Source organism: Bufo bufo, chromosome 2 (genome assembly GCF_905171765.1).
Source record: "Bufo bufo chromosome 2, aBufBuf1.1, whole genome shotgun sequence".
In the NCBI taxonomy this organism is placed as follows: Eukaryota; Metazoa; Chordata; class Amphibia; order Anura; family Bufonidae; genus Bufo; species Bufo bufo.
Window position 1 is genome coordinate 304,944,577 of NC_053390.1, and position 18,360 is coordinate 304,962,936.

The 18,360-nt window shown below is 39.9% G+C and overlaps 1 gene segment (V, D, J or C); it reads left to right on the forward strand.

The window, feature by feature from the left end:
- Nucleotides 1-16,713, forward strand: part of LOC120989011 — a 326,239-nt gene extending 309,526 nt beyond the window's left edge. The window contains 4 exon segments of the C gene segment in view: nucleotides 12,370-12,669; nucleotides 13,905-14,222; nucleotides 14,435-14,755; nucleotides 15,946-16,713. Of these exon segments, the coding sequence occupies nucleotides 12,370-12,669; nucleotides 13,905-14,222; nucleotides 14,435-14,755; nucleotides 15,946-16,268 (1,262 nt within the window).
- The last annotated feature ends 1,647 nt before the right edge of the window (nucleotides 16,714-18,360 follow it).

The following is an 18,360-nucleotide window of genomic DNA, read 5'->3' on the forward strand; positions in this document are numbered from 1 at the left end:
TTGCAAACTCTCTTATCTCTTGGCATCACTGACCTGGCCCTCTCCTGGATCACATCATACCTCAAAGACCGGACGTTTAGCGTCTCCCAATCCCGCACCATCTCCTCGTCTAATTCCTTCCCTGTTGGTGTCCCGCAAGGCTCTGTCCTAGGACCCCTGCTCTTCTCTATCTACACTTTTGGCCTGGGACAGCTCATAGAGTCCCATGGCTTTCAGTATCACTCCTACGCTGACGACACACAAATCTACCTCTCTGGTCCAGACATCACCCCCTTACTATCAAGAATCCCACAATGTCTATCTTCCATATCATCCTTCTTCGCCTTTCGCTTTCTAAAACTTAACATGGATAAAACAGAATTCATCATCTTTCCCCCATCTTGCTCAACCCCCCCAACAGACCTATCTATCAAGATCATTAGCTGCACATTCTTCCTGGTCAACCAAGTCCGCTACCTTGGAGTGACCTTGGATTCGGCCCTCTCCTTCAGACCGCACATCCAAACCCTTTCCACCACCTGCCACCTCCAACTCAAAAACATCTCCCGCATCCGTGCTTTCCTTAACTTTGAATCTGCGAAAATGCTTGTACATGCCCTCATCATCTCCCGCCTAGACTACTGCAACACTCTCCTCTGTGGTCTTCCATCTAGAACTCTCGCACCCCTCCAATCTATCCTCAACTCTGCTGCCCGACTAATCCACCTCTCACCCTATTACTCCTCTGCCTCTCCCCTCTGCCAATCCCTTCACTGGCTCCCCATTGCCCAGCGAATTCACTTCAAAGTACTAACAAATACATACAAGGCCATCCATAACCTGTCCCCTCCCTACATCTCTGAGCTACTTTCCCGATACACCCCCACACGCACTCTCTGATCCTCACAAGACCTCCTTCTCTCCTCTCCTCTTATCGCCTCTTCACACAATCGACTCCAAGATTTCTCCCGTGCATCCCCCATACTCTGGAACTCGCTACCCCAACATATCAGACTCTCACCTACAGTGGAATCCTTCAAAAGAAACCTGAAAACCCACCTCTTCAGACAAGCCTACAACCAGTGACCCTGCTGCCTCTATACCGCCACGACCAACTTCACCCACACCTACTGTGTCCTTCTCCCATACCATGTAGATTGTAAGCCCTCACGGGCAGGGCCCTCTCTCCTTCTGTACCAGTTTGTAACTAGTCTTGTTTATGATTAGTGCAATTGTCTGTATTATGTATGTGTACCTCTTCTCATTTGTACAGCGCTATGGAATGAATGGCGCTTTAATAATAAATAATAATAATAATAATAATAAATATGTTGGTCCATGTATCCCTTCCCCTAACCCACTTGTTACAAAAGCAAGGAACAGGTAATTATTAACTACACTGTCTTTCCTCCACAGGGCTGAAGAAACCATAGGTTTCTTCAGCCTTAGTCCAGAGAACCATTTTAGGCTACATTTACGTGAATGGGAAAAATGGCCGTGTGATGGGCGCTTAAATAATGGCTGACACATGACCATATTTATAATAAATACAAGTCAATGGGGCAATTCAAACGTCCATTTTCATAAAGACCAGCAAATAGCAGCCATAAAAAAACATTATATAATAGCCAATATTTTGGCTGTTTTCACAGCCAGACAGATCCCTTTAAAATCAATGGAACCGTTTTTAACAGACATTTAAACAGGAGTGCACCCATCTAACTGGTGTAAAAAGGGTACAATTGGCCTTTAATGGATTAAATTAAAAAAATACTGACCTCATCCACTTGAACACACGGGTACAGACTCCTCACTGTTGTAGCATGAAAGGACCTGCGCTTCCAGCGTGATGATGGAGGCAATATTAATTCTAAGGGCCGCTAATAAGGCATTATTAATGCTAGATGCCACTAATGGAGGCATTATTGATACTGGGGGCCACTAAGGGAAGCATTAATAATATTAAGGAGCCCTACTGGGAGCATTAATCATACTAGGGGCACTATAGGGGACATTATGTATATGGAAGGCACTGCAGGGTGTGGGATTTAAAAAAAAGCCAATTGAATTCATCTGATTTGATGGTCATTACAACAGCCAATAACAGACTGATGTCTAGAAAAATGGATGCAAATATGGCTTGAAAATGGCTATGAACAATGATGAAGAAGGTGGCCAACCCCTTTAAGGTTACATTCACATTTGACCATGAAAAAAGCATCCATGAAAAACTGACACACTGTCAGTTTTTCATGGATGCTTTTTTCATGGTCAAATGTGAATGTAACCTTAAAGGGGTTGGCCACCTTCTGGTTACTGTTGACCAAAGTGTAAGATGATTATATGGCACTTACTAATATAGCCTTTGTTGAATATTTGCTACATTTTCTATATCTTTTTAGGTATGCTCCCTTGTTTACAAAGACATTTGTACTATCCCCACAGAGCTCCTGTCCATAAGATGGCCACTGATGGAGGATCATGTGACCAGACCTCTATGTGATGCCTTTTCTATTCACACACACACACACTGCACCTGCACTAACCTCCCAGAATTTCAACAAGGATGATATTAGTAAGTGCCATATAAGCATCTTACAAACACATTGGTCATCAGTGACCAGAAGGTGGCCTTTGAAGGGATTAAGACAACACCTATAAGGGGTTTATTTATATGCAATTGCCTACAGTACAGGAATAGAGTCACCAAATTGAAGGAAAACATTACAGGAAAGCTAAATCCTTCATAATATTATGATTTTATTTACAACTTTTTACAATTACTTTTTTTATAATTGGAGATTTTAATCTTTCATTTATTTTATATTTTTGTGTGTGTGTTTTAGTATTGAAATTGTGAAAGTGCTAAGTGTTAGACTATTTTTATCAGTTTCATATACTTCACCAGTCACAGACCTTAAAACCATGGTCAAACATAGCTACTAAATTTTTAGACCAGCCTGAGTCAGCCTACGTAGGCTAATGAGCTGCTTACAAGAAATGAGTTGCGTTTCTCACAAAACTAAACAGGATATTACATTACTGGCCTCAATATATCTTTAGTTTCTTTGACTTGGCAAATTCAAAGCACCAAGTCAGCTGTCAGTGAGTTGTCTGTAGAGGTAAGATTTCATCATAGGACTAGATATGTAATAGGAAACTGAAGTAGACATTTTCTTACATATTTGATGTGTATAATGATAATGTTTACATGTAGCAGAGTGACACTCCTTGTCACAAAGCCATCCACGATAGAATAGTTATAAAATATCTTTCTGCCTACTTCACTTACAGTGGGTGCTAGCAAATAACATGACTATGTGACAGGGAAGAAGACACAAGATTTACTAATGGGAATATGTGGGAGGAAGGTGGCATTTTATTTTAAATATAATGGTCTTCTTCGGTGCAATTAGATCAGGCAAATGTGATTACATAAGGCAAATTTCTTGCAGACATTTTTGCAGACTGTGTGACTAGGGTTGTGTCTACAGCATGCATGTGGACTTCTGCAAGCCCCATTGCACATCCAATTACAGAAAATTCTGTAACAAGTGGGAACTTTAGCTAAACTACATAACATCCATAAATATTTCTGTATAAGGTATGATATATGTTTGGTTTATTCAGCTTTTTAGTCTTCTTTGAGTCCTCCATATTTAATTCTAGATTGTCTCCAAGCCTATGCATTTTTATACTTGAAAAGGCATGATTATTCCTAGAGGTTGGATTACTGTGGATCAATTATATCTGAAATCTTTGTTCTACCATTACTTTTTTTTTTTTTACCCAGATGCCACTAAAGGACAACAGTGCAGTTAGAAATAAACTAAATTATGAATTGAGGTAAGTATCCCGAAATTCTGGTTGCCCTAAAATGTGTATGTATGAATGAATGTATATGCAGCAATGCCATATTAAAGAATGTAATTTCCAAGGGTCAGATACTGTTCTGCTTCCTCTTAAGTTTTACATTGATTTATGGTTTACTTTTTGATGACTTGTATAGAATGTGACTACAGTACTTAGTATACTTTGGGAAATATGTCTAGACAATGTGGTTGTACAAAAGGAGAGTTGTATCAGGGCCATTACTGAGATTGTTTTACTGTTGAATGTGTAATAATGAAGTACACTACCTAAGAAGAAATTGCATGGCTTTTAGCAGAAGGGGGTCATATGAACACCAAATGGCTGCTGTGAGGTAAGAGATAATATAAAAGGATAGCATAGAATGGTGTTTCTACTTTTCAAAGGCTACTTTGAGATCCTGGAATAAATAGTGATTCTCGTAAGTCTGGGTGATATTCAGGATAGGGTATCAAGCTTTTTATTGTTACATTAAAGCAGGGATGCCCAACCTATTGCCTTCCAGTTTTTGCAAAACTACAACTTCCATCATGCCCAGACAGACTACACCTATCAGGGCATTGGGAATTTGTCGTTTTTTAACAGCTGGAGGGCTGCAGGTTGGGGATCCCTGCATTACAGCATAGAAGCAAAGCTTTGCAAGTCTAGCACAAGCTCTGCTTTGCTAGCTCTTGACATAGGTACTACCACTTTTGGAAGAATGCATAAAAGCAGTGCTGTATCTCAAGCTTTGCCATCTTATGTACAGATACTCAGGGATGCAGTACATATACATACATATCCAGACTAGCAAGGATGGGTGGAGGTACGTGATAAAAGGGTCCAACGTATACTGGTATGAAGGATTTAGTGCTAGCTCTACTTTCTAGCTCTACTCTGCTAGCAGAGCCGGTTATTTCCCCAAACTTCTCTCCCGGCTTTAATAACTTGATTTATACTTGCTCTTCTATATAGCCTTACAAAGCTGAGCATTTCTTCTAGTACCTTTCATCTCATGGTAAATGTACTTTACACCTGCTCTTTCACTGATAAAGCTAAGCATGCCTCTGCCTAGTACTACCACATAAATAGTGGTACTTATATATATATACTTGAGTTGCTAAAATATACCTTGTCCATCCTTTCATCTCTGTATCCAGGCTTTCAGGAGCTACATACATTCCTGTACTTCCTAATAGACTTGCAAGCGTAGACCTGCAGCATTCATTACAAAGCTGGAAATATTGCCTTGTATCACATAGCATTATTCCTCTTATGTAAGAGCTAGCTGAGCAGAGCTAGCACTAAATCCTTCAACCCAGCAAGCAAGCATAGACCCTTTTCTATTGCACCTCCACCCAACCTTGCTAGTCTGGATATGTACTGTATGTATATGTACTGTATCTCTGAGTATCTCTACATAGGGAGGCAAAGCGTGAGATACAGCACTGTTTTCATGCATTCTTCCAAAAGTGGTAGTACCTATGTCAAGAGGTAGCAGAGCAAAGCTAGAAAGCAGAGCTAGCATTAAATACTTCAACCCAGCAAGCATGGACCTCTGTTCATGCACCTCCTCCCATCCTTGCTATTCTGGATATGTACTGTATGTATATGTACTGTATTCCTTGGTATCTCTACATAGGATGGCAATGCTTGAGATACAGCATTGTTTTTATGCATTCTTCCAAAAGTGATAGTACCTATGTCAAGAGCTAGCAGAGATAGAAAGCAGAGCTAGCACTAAATCCTTCAACCCAGCAATCAAGAATGGACACTTTTCTCATGTACCTCCACCCCACCTTGCTAGTCTGGATATGTACTGCATGTATATGTACTGTATTCCAGGGTATCTCTGCACAGGATGGCAAGGCTTTAGATACAGCATTGTTTTTATGCATTCTTCCAAAAGTGGTAGTAACTATGTCAAGAGCTAGCAGAGCAGAGCTAGGAAAGCAGAGGTAAAATTAAATACTTCAGCCCAGCCAGCAAGCATGGACCTCTTTCCATGCACCCCACCTAGCCTAGCTAGTCTGGATATGTATGCCTAATATGTACTGTATCCCTGCATACCTCTACATAGGATGGCAAAGCATGAGATACAGCACTGTTTTAATGCATTCTTCCAAAAGTGGTAGTACCTATGTCAAGAGCTAGCAGAGCAAAGCTAGGAAATCTGAGGTAAAATTAAATACTTCAGCCCAGCCAGCAAGCATGGACCTCTTTCCATGCACCCCACCTAGCCTAGCTAGTCTGGATATGTATGCCTAATATGTACTGTATCCCTGCATACCTCTACATAGGATGGCAAAGCATGAGATACAGCACTGTTTTAATGCATTCTTCCAAAAGTGGTAGTACCTATGTCAAGAGCTAGCAGAGCAAAGCTAGGAAAGCTGAGGCAAAATTAAATACTTCAACCCAGCCAGCAAGCATGGACCTCTTTCCATGCACCTCCACCTAGCCTAGCTAGTCTGTGTATGTAGGTATATGTACTTTATCCCCGAGTATCTCTACATAGGATGGCAAAGCTTGAGATACAGCACTGTTTTCCAAAACTGGTAGTACGTATCTCAAGAGCTAGCAGAGCAGAGCTAGAACTAAATCCTTAAATCCAGCAAGCATGGATCATTTTCTCATGTACCTCCACCCATCATTGCTAGTCTGGATATGTAAGTATATGTACTGCATCCCTGAGTATCTCTACATAAGATGGCAATGCTTGAGATACAGCGGTGTTTTCATTCATTCTTCCAAATATGGTAGTACCTATGTTAAGAGCTGGCAGATCAGAGCTAGAAAGCAGAGCTAGCACTAAATCCTTCAAGCCAGCAAGCAAGCATGGACCCTTTTCTCATGCACCTCCACCCAACCTTGCCAGTCTGGATATGTATGTATATATACTGTATCACTAGGTATCTCTACATAGGATGGCAAAGCTTCCAAAAGTGGTAGTACCTATGTCAAGAGCTAGCAGAGCTAGCAAAGCAGAGTTAAAAATAAATATTTAAACCCAGACAGTAAGCATGGACCTCTACCTAGCCTAGCTAGTGTGGATATGTAGGTATATGTACTGTATCCCTGAGTATCTCTACATAAGATGTAAAGGCTTGAGATACAGCGCTATTTTCATTCATTCTTCTAAAAGCGGTAGTACTTATGTCAAGAGCTAACAGAGCAGAGCTAGAAAGTAGAGCTAGCACTAAATCATGTATGAAAGAGTAGGTATACATTTTATACAATGTGGGTTTGGAGAAAGGTAGTGGGCCCAGCTCTACAAGGCAACCTTAAAGATCAGTGGTAAATTTCAACCACTGGAAACCTACAGAGCTGGCTTTTTAAGGCTACATGAAATAAGTGGGGAATATTTCATGCAATGTTAGCAATGACCAGGAGTACTGTGAAAATGTCCAGGCTTTACAAAGCTAAATTGAATAGCTGGGTGGAATTTCAAGTTCTGCTAACCCAGGAGAACATAGTGGGAAAATGTTCAAGTTTACCAGGGGTGTATTTTATCACTGCAATGTACATTTTATGCACTGCGGGTTTGGAGAGAGGTAGTGGGCAAAATGACTAGCTCTAAAAGACTACCTTAAAGAGGACCTTTCACTAGTTTAAAAACTAAAAACTAACTATATCAGTGGGCAGAGCGGCGCCCAGGGGTCCCCCTGCACTTACTAGTATGTCTGGGCGCCGCTCCGTTCGCCCGGTATAGGCTCCGGTGTCTGCAGCTCCCTCTGTTGTACTGGGCGGAGTTTTTGTATTAGGGTTGTCCCTTGCTGCAGCGCTGGCCAATCATAGCGCACAGCTCATGTTTTTAAACTAGTGAAAGGTCCTCTTTAAGGATCAGTATTACATTTCAAGCACTGCAAGCCTAGAGAGCTGGCATTTGAAGGCTACTTGAATTACCGGGGGTACATTTCATGCAATATTAGCAATAACCAGGGGTACTGTGAAAACTTCCAGGCTACACAAGGCTCCATTGAATAGCTGGGCGTAATTTCAAGTTCTGCTAACCGAGGAGAATATAGTGGGGGAATGTCTAGGTTTTGACGGGGTGTATTTCATCACTGCAAGCCTGTAGAGAGGTAAGGCCTGGGCTACACTGCGACTATTTGTAGAGCGACTGAGTTATTTTGACTAATTAACTACAGTTGTAGTCCAAATGAATGCATTCAGTTGCATGCAATCTTGTGGACTGCGGCAATCAGCCGCGCTACAAAAATTTGCAATGTAGCCCAGGCCTAACAGGGAAAATGGCCAGCATTGCAAAGCTAGCTAGGGTTCATTTTTAACTCTGTAAGCATAGAGCAATGTAGCGGTGAAATATCCAGCTATGTAAGGCTACCTGGAATAGCAGGGAGGAATGCAAATTGTATGTATTACAAACCTAGACAAATGTATGGAGAAATGGTTTAGCTTTAGGTTAGCTAAGGCTACAAAAAGAGCTAGCATAAAATCCATTCAGTATACATAAAACAAAATACAATGGGGAAATAACTTAAACGCTACTGTACATGGAAAAGCAGGGGAACAAATCAAGCTCTGCAAGCCTGGAGAGAGGAAATGGGGAACATGGTCAGCTTTGTAAGATACATGTAAGAACATATATACATTTTTATACTGTTGCCTATGATAATTGGATAATTGGATAGTAGGGACAATAGCAATATCCAAAGCTTTGCAAGGTTGTCTGAAAAAACACGAGTACATTTCAAGCTCCGCACACCTTGAGCAATGTTATAGGGAAATGTATAGCTCAGGGTTCAGGTGTTCTGAAACTACAACTCCCAGAATGCTCCATTCACTTTTATAGGAGTTATAAGAACAGTCAAGCATGTTTGCATGCTAGGAGTTGTAGTTTTACAGCAGCTGGAGTGCCGAAGGTTGCTGATGCCTGGTCTAGCTACATAAAATAGCTGGGGCACATTCCACATATTGCAGGCCTAGGCAGAGATGCTGTGGGGAAAAGTCTAGCTTTGCAAGGCTATATCAAAGAGCAGGGATGAGTTAATGCATTTCATCTACTGTAAGCCCAGACAGATGCACTGGACAAAATGGCTAGCTTTGCAAAGCTGCATAAATTAGCAGGTGTAGATAATGTAGTGCAGCGGCAGAGAAATAGAAATGAGGAAAGGTCCACCTTTGGGTGCTGCCACATGGCATGGTGGTGCTGCATTTTGGTAGCAGCAAAAATATGCATAAGAAAAAAAACATGTGAGGTTTTATATGATACAACAATAGTAAATTCCCATTGCTATAGACACAGGTATTGGGGAATGGATCCAGCTTTTCAAGGCAAAAGGATATCGAGATAAATTTGGAGAGAGGTAGTGTTGAAAATATTCTGTTATTGCAAGACTACACGCAATGCAACCCCAGACAATGAGCATTAGGGAAAATGTATAGTTTCATTTTAAAGTGCTACTATTATTTTGATGGCCGTATGTGAATGTTCAGCAGGGGAGGGACACAAGCCACCACTAGACACTTTGGCAGCAGCTTGTGGCAGTGATTTTATTCTGTAGTGTGTGAACACAGTTTTGTAAAACCTCAGATTGTTCATATGGAATTATGTCTTGTCACTGCAGAAGAAGGAATTGAGACGGGCTCATAGACTTTCTATTGAGCCTATCTCCTGCAACGAGGAGAGGGCATGCTCTATGTATGTGATGGCTAACCTCCGGCACTCCAGCTGTGGTAAAACTACGACTCCCAACATGTACACTTGCATGGCTTTTCTCAGAACTCCAGAACTCCATAATAATGAATGGAGCATGCTGGGAGTCGTAGTTTAACCACAGCTGGAATGCCGGAGGTTAGCCATCACTGCCCTGGGTGAATGTTTCTCTCTCTTCACTCTAGCGTCTGATGGGTGCTCAGCATCCAGACCCCCACCAATAAAAAGTTTTTGTAAGTTTAAAACAAAAGGTAAAGTTAACAGCTAACCCTGACCCATAAATGAGTTTACGACTTAGGACCCTCTATTAGCCAAAGTACAGAGATGGCAAAAATCAAGTGTAAATGAATTGCATTTGAAGGTTAGCTGCAAACTGCCCCCCTGTGATAGCAGCATATATTTGGGGGTCCCAGGAACAAGACCCTGTGATTAACTCAATGTCAAGGGACCCATTATATGGTTACAGCCTGTGAAAACCTTAAGACCTTTTTCACACATGCTGTCTTCAGTGTTCATGTTTTGGTTACAAAAAAAACTCAATGTTTCAATTGTTTTTTTTGTTTAATTAGTTATATTTGAACTTTGTGTATTTTATGCCGTTTTTCATATCCTTCAGAGAAGTTTCTTTAAAAAAAACGCCATACCTAAAGTATGCTGCATTTAAAACAAAAAATGCCACTGGCTAAATAAAAAAAAGCAAAAAAAACAACATGAATAAAAACATTATAGAGAGAAATTAAGAATGGCATTTCTTAGGTCAGTCTTAATAAGACATGTGCTAGAGTAACATGTGCCACATTTATTATGAGCCGTGGGCCTTATAATAAATTTGGCACATCTTCTGGCAGGCCATGCGAGGAGATGGCATAGATTGGTGCTATAATTAAAGCTAGTTTATAGAAGTTATAATCAATGTGCTGTGCTGAGGGAAGCTACACCGCTGCAAATCTCTGGCCACTTTGCACATGACAATAGGTCATGAATATCTGTAGCCTGGAGAACCCCTTTAATAAAGACATGCTCTGTCTTTAACATGTCCATTGTGTTGCCCTAAATTTATCATACACATTTCGGGGTGCATATGACTTTTTGATTACTTTTATTCCATTTGGGGAGGTGAAGCGATGAAAAAACGGTTAATCAGCCATTTCGTTTTTTTTTACGTTACAGTAAATACATTTATATCGTATTTTAATATTTGGGCCATTTTAGGATGCAGTGATGCCAATAATCTTTATTTTTTATTGTTTGTTTTTAATATGTGGGAAAAAGGGTGATTAAAATTATTATATACTTTTTTTTTAAATTTAACTTTTACATTAGTTTTAAGTCCTCCTAAGGAATTTGAACATGTGATTGTCTGATCGCTTCTCCCATAGACTGCAATGAATTACCATTGCAGTCTATGGAGATTCACTATGTTTCTATGGAGTCCTGAAAGGAACATTGCTGTGGCAGGCATACTTCAGAAGGTCTGAGGGAGCCATAGCAACTGAATGTCTCGCTTGATCTTGGTACAGGGAAGCTATTAGGGCCCTGGGAGGGCAGCATTCGCAGGAAAAGACTTCTCAGATGCTGTGGTCGCAATTGCCATCTGTGATCTTTGTTATCACCGATCATGGACTTTGCCTCCGGGTGTCTGCTGTGTTAAACGGCAGACACCTGGCTGCTATGGTGCCTGCTTAGCTTCTGAACGGTCGCCATCTTTAAAGACTCCACCTTACATATAAGGTTAAAGAGTTTGTCCGAGTGTTTTATATTGATGATTATTCTCAGGATAGGTCAGCAACATCTGATTAGTGGAGATCTGACTCCCAGCACCCTTTTGATGATCAGCTGTTTGAAAAGGCTGCAGTGCTTTGAGGAGCTCTGCAGGCTTGTCCTAGGCCAGTAACGTCATGTTCATCAGTCACACGGCCTAGACACAGCTTAGTCCCATTCAAGTGAATAGGGCTGAGCTACGATATCAAGCACAGCTACTAACCAATGGATGGTGCTGTGCTTGCGGAGCTGTGAGGAGGCCACAGCATTCACAGCGGCTTGGCGGGTGTAGCACTGATCACATACTGATAACGTATCCTGAGGACAGGTTATCAATATTAAATGCTTAGAAAAAACCCAGAACCTAACACAAAATACAGCAAATATACTGGAGAGCACTCGCCTCTCTCCGCCTCCCCTCACTAGTGGTAGCCATCTTGTATCTGCCTTCTGCTCACATCACCCCTGCATATACCACAATGATTGGGCTTATCTCATACTAAGGAAATTTTACATAAAGCTACTATATGCCCTATTTCTTAATTCAAACTGACATATAAATCAATATAAAAAGATGTTTTCTAATACGCCAAGCCCATAATCTTCATTATATTTTTCACACTAGCAATATGAATTTTTATAGAGACTGAACAAAGGTGTTGGTTGTTATAAATAAACTTAACTATAACTCTCAAAAGCAGGGGCATAACTATAGGGAGAGCAGAGACTTCAGTAGCACCTAGTCCTTGGAGCCTAAGGGGGGGCGAAAAGTTCTATTAGCCCCATATGAGGAGACTAATACTTTTAATGATGCCTGGTAATAAGGACACTGTTACAGATTTTACGTTGGAGCTCAAAAAAATTTCCAATAAATGCTGTATTATTTTGTGTAAAAACTATTCTACTTGATAGAAGAATCCAGGTGATTTTGATGGTTTATAACACCAATTTTCAATAAGTATTTACTTTGCTAAAAATAAATTTGCATCACTTCAATTTACTACAATCGTAAAAGTTATATGATAAAAGTCATGTACATCCTAATCATTTACTTTCTGTGTACTTATTGCCACAAAAGTTACGTGTTTATATTTCATTTACAGCTACACAAAGCGCTCCTTCAGTCTTCCCTCTGGTGCCCTGCTGCAATTCTTTGTCCACTGATACCGTCACCATTGGGTGTTTGTCTACTGGTTACTTGCCCACTCCTGTAGATGTACAGTGGAATTCAGGTTCTATTACAAGTGGAATTAGGAACTTCCCAGGTGTCCTTGGAAATAAGGGCACATACCTCTCAGCCAATCTACTGACTATCCCAACATCTGACTGGACAAGCGATAAGAAATATGAGTGTAATGTTCACCACAAACCAACAGGTGTTAAGATCACCAAAGAGATCGAAGGTGAGATCACCACTTTTCTAATGATTAAATAGGTCGCCAGGATAGGAAAAACATTGCTGTTTTCTTCCAAAACAGTGTTCTACCTGTTCAGAGGTTGTATGTGATATTGCAGCTCCAATTTACTTCAGTAAAGATGAGCTGCAATAAAAGACATACCCCGTGGATATGTTTTTAGAAGAAACCAGTCATAATTTATAATCTTGGACAATTCCTGTAAGTTAAAGGGGTTCTACATTAAAACTTGGGATGAGCGAATCGACTTCGGATGAAACATCCTAAGTCGCTTCGCATAAAACTTTGTTCTAATACTGTACGGAGGAACAGCTCCATACAGTATTAGAATGTATTGGCTCCGATGAGCCGAAGTTATTGCTTTGTGAAGTCTCGCGAGGCTTCACGCAATAACTTTATAATTTAATTTGTACTGTAAAAAAAACATTTCCCGAACTCGGGTTCGGTTCCAATGTACCACTTGGAACCAAACCATAGTTCGGGAAATGTTTTTTTACAGTACAAATTAATTGATTGAGTTATTGCACGAAGTCTCGCGAGACTTCGCGAAGCAATAACTTCGGCTCATCTGAGCCAATACATTCTAATACTGTACGGAGCTCCTGCTCCGTACAGTATTAGAACGAAGTTTTATGCAAATCGATTTTGGATGTTTCATCAGAACTCGATTCACTCATCCCTAATTAAAACTAAACTAGGTTAAATATTTTATTGGTGAGAGTAGCTCTTGGAGTTAGCATACAGTAGCTACTATACACTTAAAGGGGTTGTAAAGGTTTATAGAACCACTTCTTCCAAAAACAGAGCAATCCTTGACCATGGTTTTTCTTGGCTCCACTGAAGTGAATGGGATTACACTACTAGGCATAACTTGTGGACAGGTATGGCACAATTTTTGGAGAATAGAAGCTTTTTAATCCTAAGCGACCACTTTAAGCCAGCCATGCATTTCATCCAACATCTATTACATCTGACTCAACTTTAAGCAGACATACTTATATTGGCTCCATGTTTACTTCATATGGAGAGGAAGATAAGGTACTGCAATACACCTCTGCCTCTTATGTCTCAGGAAAACATAGGATCTGCCAAACTGAAATCCAGAATGTCAAAGATTTCTTTATTTTGGGCTACCCTAAAAAGAAAACTCTATCTTTATACTAAGACATACTAAAAAATATAGATGGCTCATAATACTGTATATGTTTGTCTTATTTCTTTAGCATGTTCCATTAAGACAAGTTCACCTAAAGTAGAAGTCATGCAGGCTTCCTGTGGTGAAAATGGTTCTGTAGATCTGGTATGTCTCATAAGTGGATACACTCCTAAAGATATAAACATCCAATGGCTGTTGAACGGAGAGCCAACATCTATTGTCCCATCAAACAGCACCCCTTACAAAGAGAATGATGGCACCTTTGGTATTCATAGCAAAGTCAGTGTTCCAAAAGATGACTGGAATGCTGGAGATTCCTACACATGTAAAGTGAATCATCCTGCAAGTGAGACCAGAAATGCAGACACTATACAGAAGTGTCCAGGTAAGAATAGCTTTCTTAATCATGACCAATGACACTGCAATGATGATGATGATAAAAATGATGATGATGTGAATCACATCTAGAAAGTTGTTTGACAAATGTCAAACGCTTAACATATGTGGTGCTCACACAATGATATATTGTGCTGCAATATAATCAATAATTATTAATAATTAAGCCCTCCATTATATCTTCTTAAATTTGACTTACAGTTCCAGGAAGTATTGTTCCAAAGGTCGTTGTCCTTCCTCCTTCCCCTAAAGACATCTTAATCACCAAGCAACCAAAACTTATCTGTCAGGTGTCTCAAGTAGAATCTCCAGATTCATTAACAATCAAATGGAGCAGAGAGGACGGCAAAAAACCTCAAGAATTTACTTCAGAACCTGAAAGAGATTATTCTGGCCGGTATTCTGTCAAGAAAACACTGAAACTAACTTTATCTGATTGGTCAAGTGGAAAACTGTTCACCTGCATTGTCCAAAACAGTGACCTTCCTTCTCCAATAGAAAAGACCATCAAATATACAGAAGGTAATTGTATTTGTTTGTGTAACTCTAGGCTAGCAATAAAGGTCCCTTTAGATGGAACAGCAGGTGTTTGTCGGGAAGGAACAGTTTCTTCTCGACAATCACCTGCTGGTCAGCGGAAGAGACCCCTATATTTACATGCAGCGATCTCCACAGGATGGAGAGGAGTGATTGCTAATGTCATTGCTCGTCCCCAAACAGACTTATTGTTTGCCGGCAGCAGAGCACGTTTACACAGTGCGACCTGCTGCCGGAAAATGATGATTTTTGTGCCTGCACAAATGATCCATTACAAGATGAACAACCCTTTTGCTTGTTCATCGGGTAATCAGCGGCACCTTTACACTGCCAAAAAATCGCTAATGAGCATTCCTATGAATGCTTGTTAGCGATTATCTGGCATATTCTCGGCCCATATAAAGGGCCCTTAAGACTTTTAGCATCTGCTTTAACCAGCTGTCCTTAGGTCTGTGCAATCTGTGTGGCTGCACGTGGAGCATGAGGCTCCCCCTCTTCCCCGATGAAAGGAACATCACAGATCACCTGACACTGAAGGCATGGAGCCACTGCAAATCTTAATATTATCATTCATAACTACCATTAATATTATGATGAATTACTCTTATTATATTGCTTTATTAATGGTACTGTTATCGGATGATAATCTAATAATTCCTTAGACTTTGGATGGCAAGTGGCAATGTTATGTAGGTACACTGCAGTATATTATTTTTACAGTGTATGCCAGTAGTAGCTCTTCATAAATTCATAGCACTGCTATTTGGGCACAACAGTATTGTACATTATATAAGGCAGGGTGCCAACAAAATGACCACATAAGGCAATATGAGGCTGGCCCTGGACAAATTGTCCATTTCACTTCCTCTTTCATGTCATCCAGTTCCCTGAATTTCCTGTATCTTTAACTTCTGCATAAATAGCATAATACTACCATCAAGAGGGATTGCTTAATAAAATTAAACTAATTTTTAGATCCTGTGCCACTGTGGGTTTTTATTTTTTAGAGTTCCTCCTAGATCTGCCATTTTGATAGTTGGATCATTCAAACATTTTTTAGAAACAGCATATCAGCAGCATTCTGGCCAGTGCTTACTTTATGTGCATGGATGGCTTTAGATCATAACATTTCTAAAATGTGCCATATAATATCTTTTATCTCTGTTCCTCCTTAGTCGAAGCCACGGAACCATCAGTTTATGTCTTCTCACCGCATGCAGAAGAACTTCTTACCCATGACTTTGTCGATATAACCTGCTGCATCAAAGGGTTCAAGCCTAAAGAGATGTACACCCAGTGGCTGAAGAATGGTATAGTACAGGATGAAGAATACTACAAAAATACTGAGCCTATCCTGCAAGACGATGAAGATACCTACTTAATGTATAGTACACTCACAATTGAGAAATCTGACTGGAATAGAGGATCAACGTTTACATGCAGTGCTGTTCACAACAAGATTACTTCCAAAGACATAAAGAAATCTAGGGGTAAATGATTTTTGAGCTTTATTCCCTGTCCAGACCCTGAAGTAGGCACAAATGCTTATTGTCTTGACCACCCCATATATTAGTCAGTATCTGTTAACCACAGTTTTCAATCCGTTTGATGTGTGGAACATCAACCATTAATGTTTCAGCACTAAAAAATGATGAAGATCTTAGGTCAATGCAGTTAGTGACATTTAGTTGTATTTCCATAAGACCTAGTTATGAAGCGCCAATAGCGAGCAATCCATCCATCTGCCAAAAAAGAGCAATCCATCCATCACCACTAACTGCATTGTACTAATATTAGTCATCATGATTTCTAACCAATGTATGTCATGTATATCTACCATATATCCCTTCTTGTGTGTCTGGTGTGTGGAACACTAGATTTTGTCTGTTATGTCATGCGTGCTTGTATCTCAATAAACTCTTGTTTAAGATTATACCACTAAACTAAACATGTCTGTTTTGTCATCTGGACTTCTCAAGCAAATACTAATCTTCTGTGAGAAAGACCTAAGATTTCTTAACCTTTATGTGAATAATACTAGCTTGGTCTGCACAGAGAATGTGTGTTCCCTATGGCTCCTCCAGTCTAACTTTTCAACTATGTAGACACACTAGGGCCAATTTCATAGGACGACACTTATTTATATGTTTGGGAGGAATCAGGAATACCTGGAAATACAGGTGAAAAGCCCATGGCCAACTCTGATGCCCAAATGCAATGTACTTTGCAAAATCAAAGGATTTAAATATTCACCAGTAGAGTAATGGGTTATGAAAAGCAAAACTGACAAAAACTGTAGTCTTTGGGACAAACTGATCAAGACTAGGACTACATGGAGACCTTTTGTAATGCATGGATATGGGATTTTACAGGGTGCCAAAATACCAAATGTAATTATTGACATAGCTCTCAAATGAACAGAAGAGTGACATAAGTACAATAGTACCATATGCAATCTACACCTGTATAGTGTCTTAACGCAATTAAATACTGGTATTGCCTTATCTATATACATATATGTATTGCAATTATTGTTTCATATTACTAGACCCACCAAAGCTGAACCTGCTTGCTCTCAGGTACAATTTGCTCCTAAAGCCAGATATACTGTTTTCATTTTTTTAATAAAATTATACATATTTCATCATAAGTATAATTATTAGAACATAACAGAGAAACATCACCTGGTGCACAATCCCTACATATCCACTTCTGCACACTTGATACACTATCCTACGTCCCTGTGGCTGCTAAATGGTACATGGCATGTTTCTTCTCTGTCCAATATTGTTTTTGTTTGCACTCTAGTATTTTGTACATAGAAAAACAAAAACACAAGAGAAGGAATACAAAGGAAGATACAACACAATGGGGGGAATTTATCATGAGGGGAACAATTGAAGTCAGTTTTGCAGGAATCTGTGTTAGAGTACTTTTCCCCAAATTTATGAAATGCTGCACATTGGTGCAACTTTGAATTGAACACTTTTGACTAAAAAAAGACTACTCCAGTTTTTTATGCCACCACCCCATTGGATGTCACAATAAAAAAAAAAATCTGGAATAAAATGAAATAACAGCTAACAATGCCAACAATGCCACACACTTTTCAAAACTGGAATGAGTGGTGTAAAAATGCTAAAGAAATTCATCCAGTGTACAAGTGACCCCAAAAAAGTCACAAAAGACCCTTTTTGTGACTTTGTGGAGCCAGAATTCTGGAGCGCAAGACATGATAAATTTGTCTCTGTTACTATACCCTAGCCATGTGTTATCCAATCTCTGTGATCAAATAAAAGTTCGGACATCTAGTTAGGCAAAAAAGTTTTCTTCTAAAATAATTATAGCCATAGACTACTGTTGGCTATACACATAAGATAGTTGTCAGCCAAATGTTTGCTCTTTAGACAGTTATCACCTCTTACAATCCCATATACATAGTAACAGCATGTTAGGTTCAAAAGAGACATATGCCCATCCAGTTAAGCCAGTTATCCTGCAAAGCTGATCACAACAGAAATACATCCAGGCCCCTCTTAAATTCTTTTAGTGAGTTTACCATCACCACCTCCTCAGGCAGAGAGATCCAT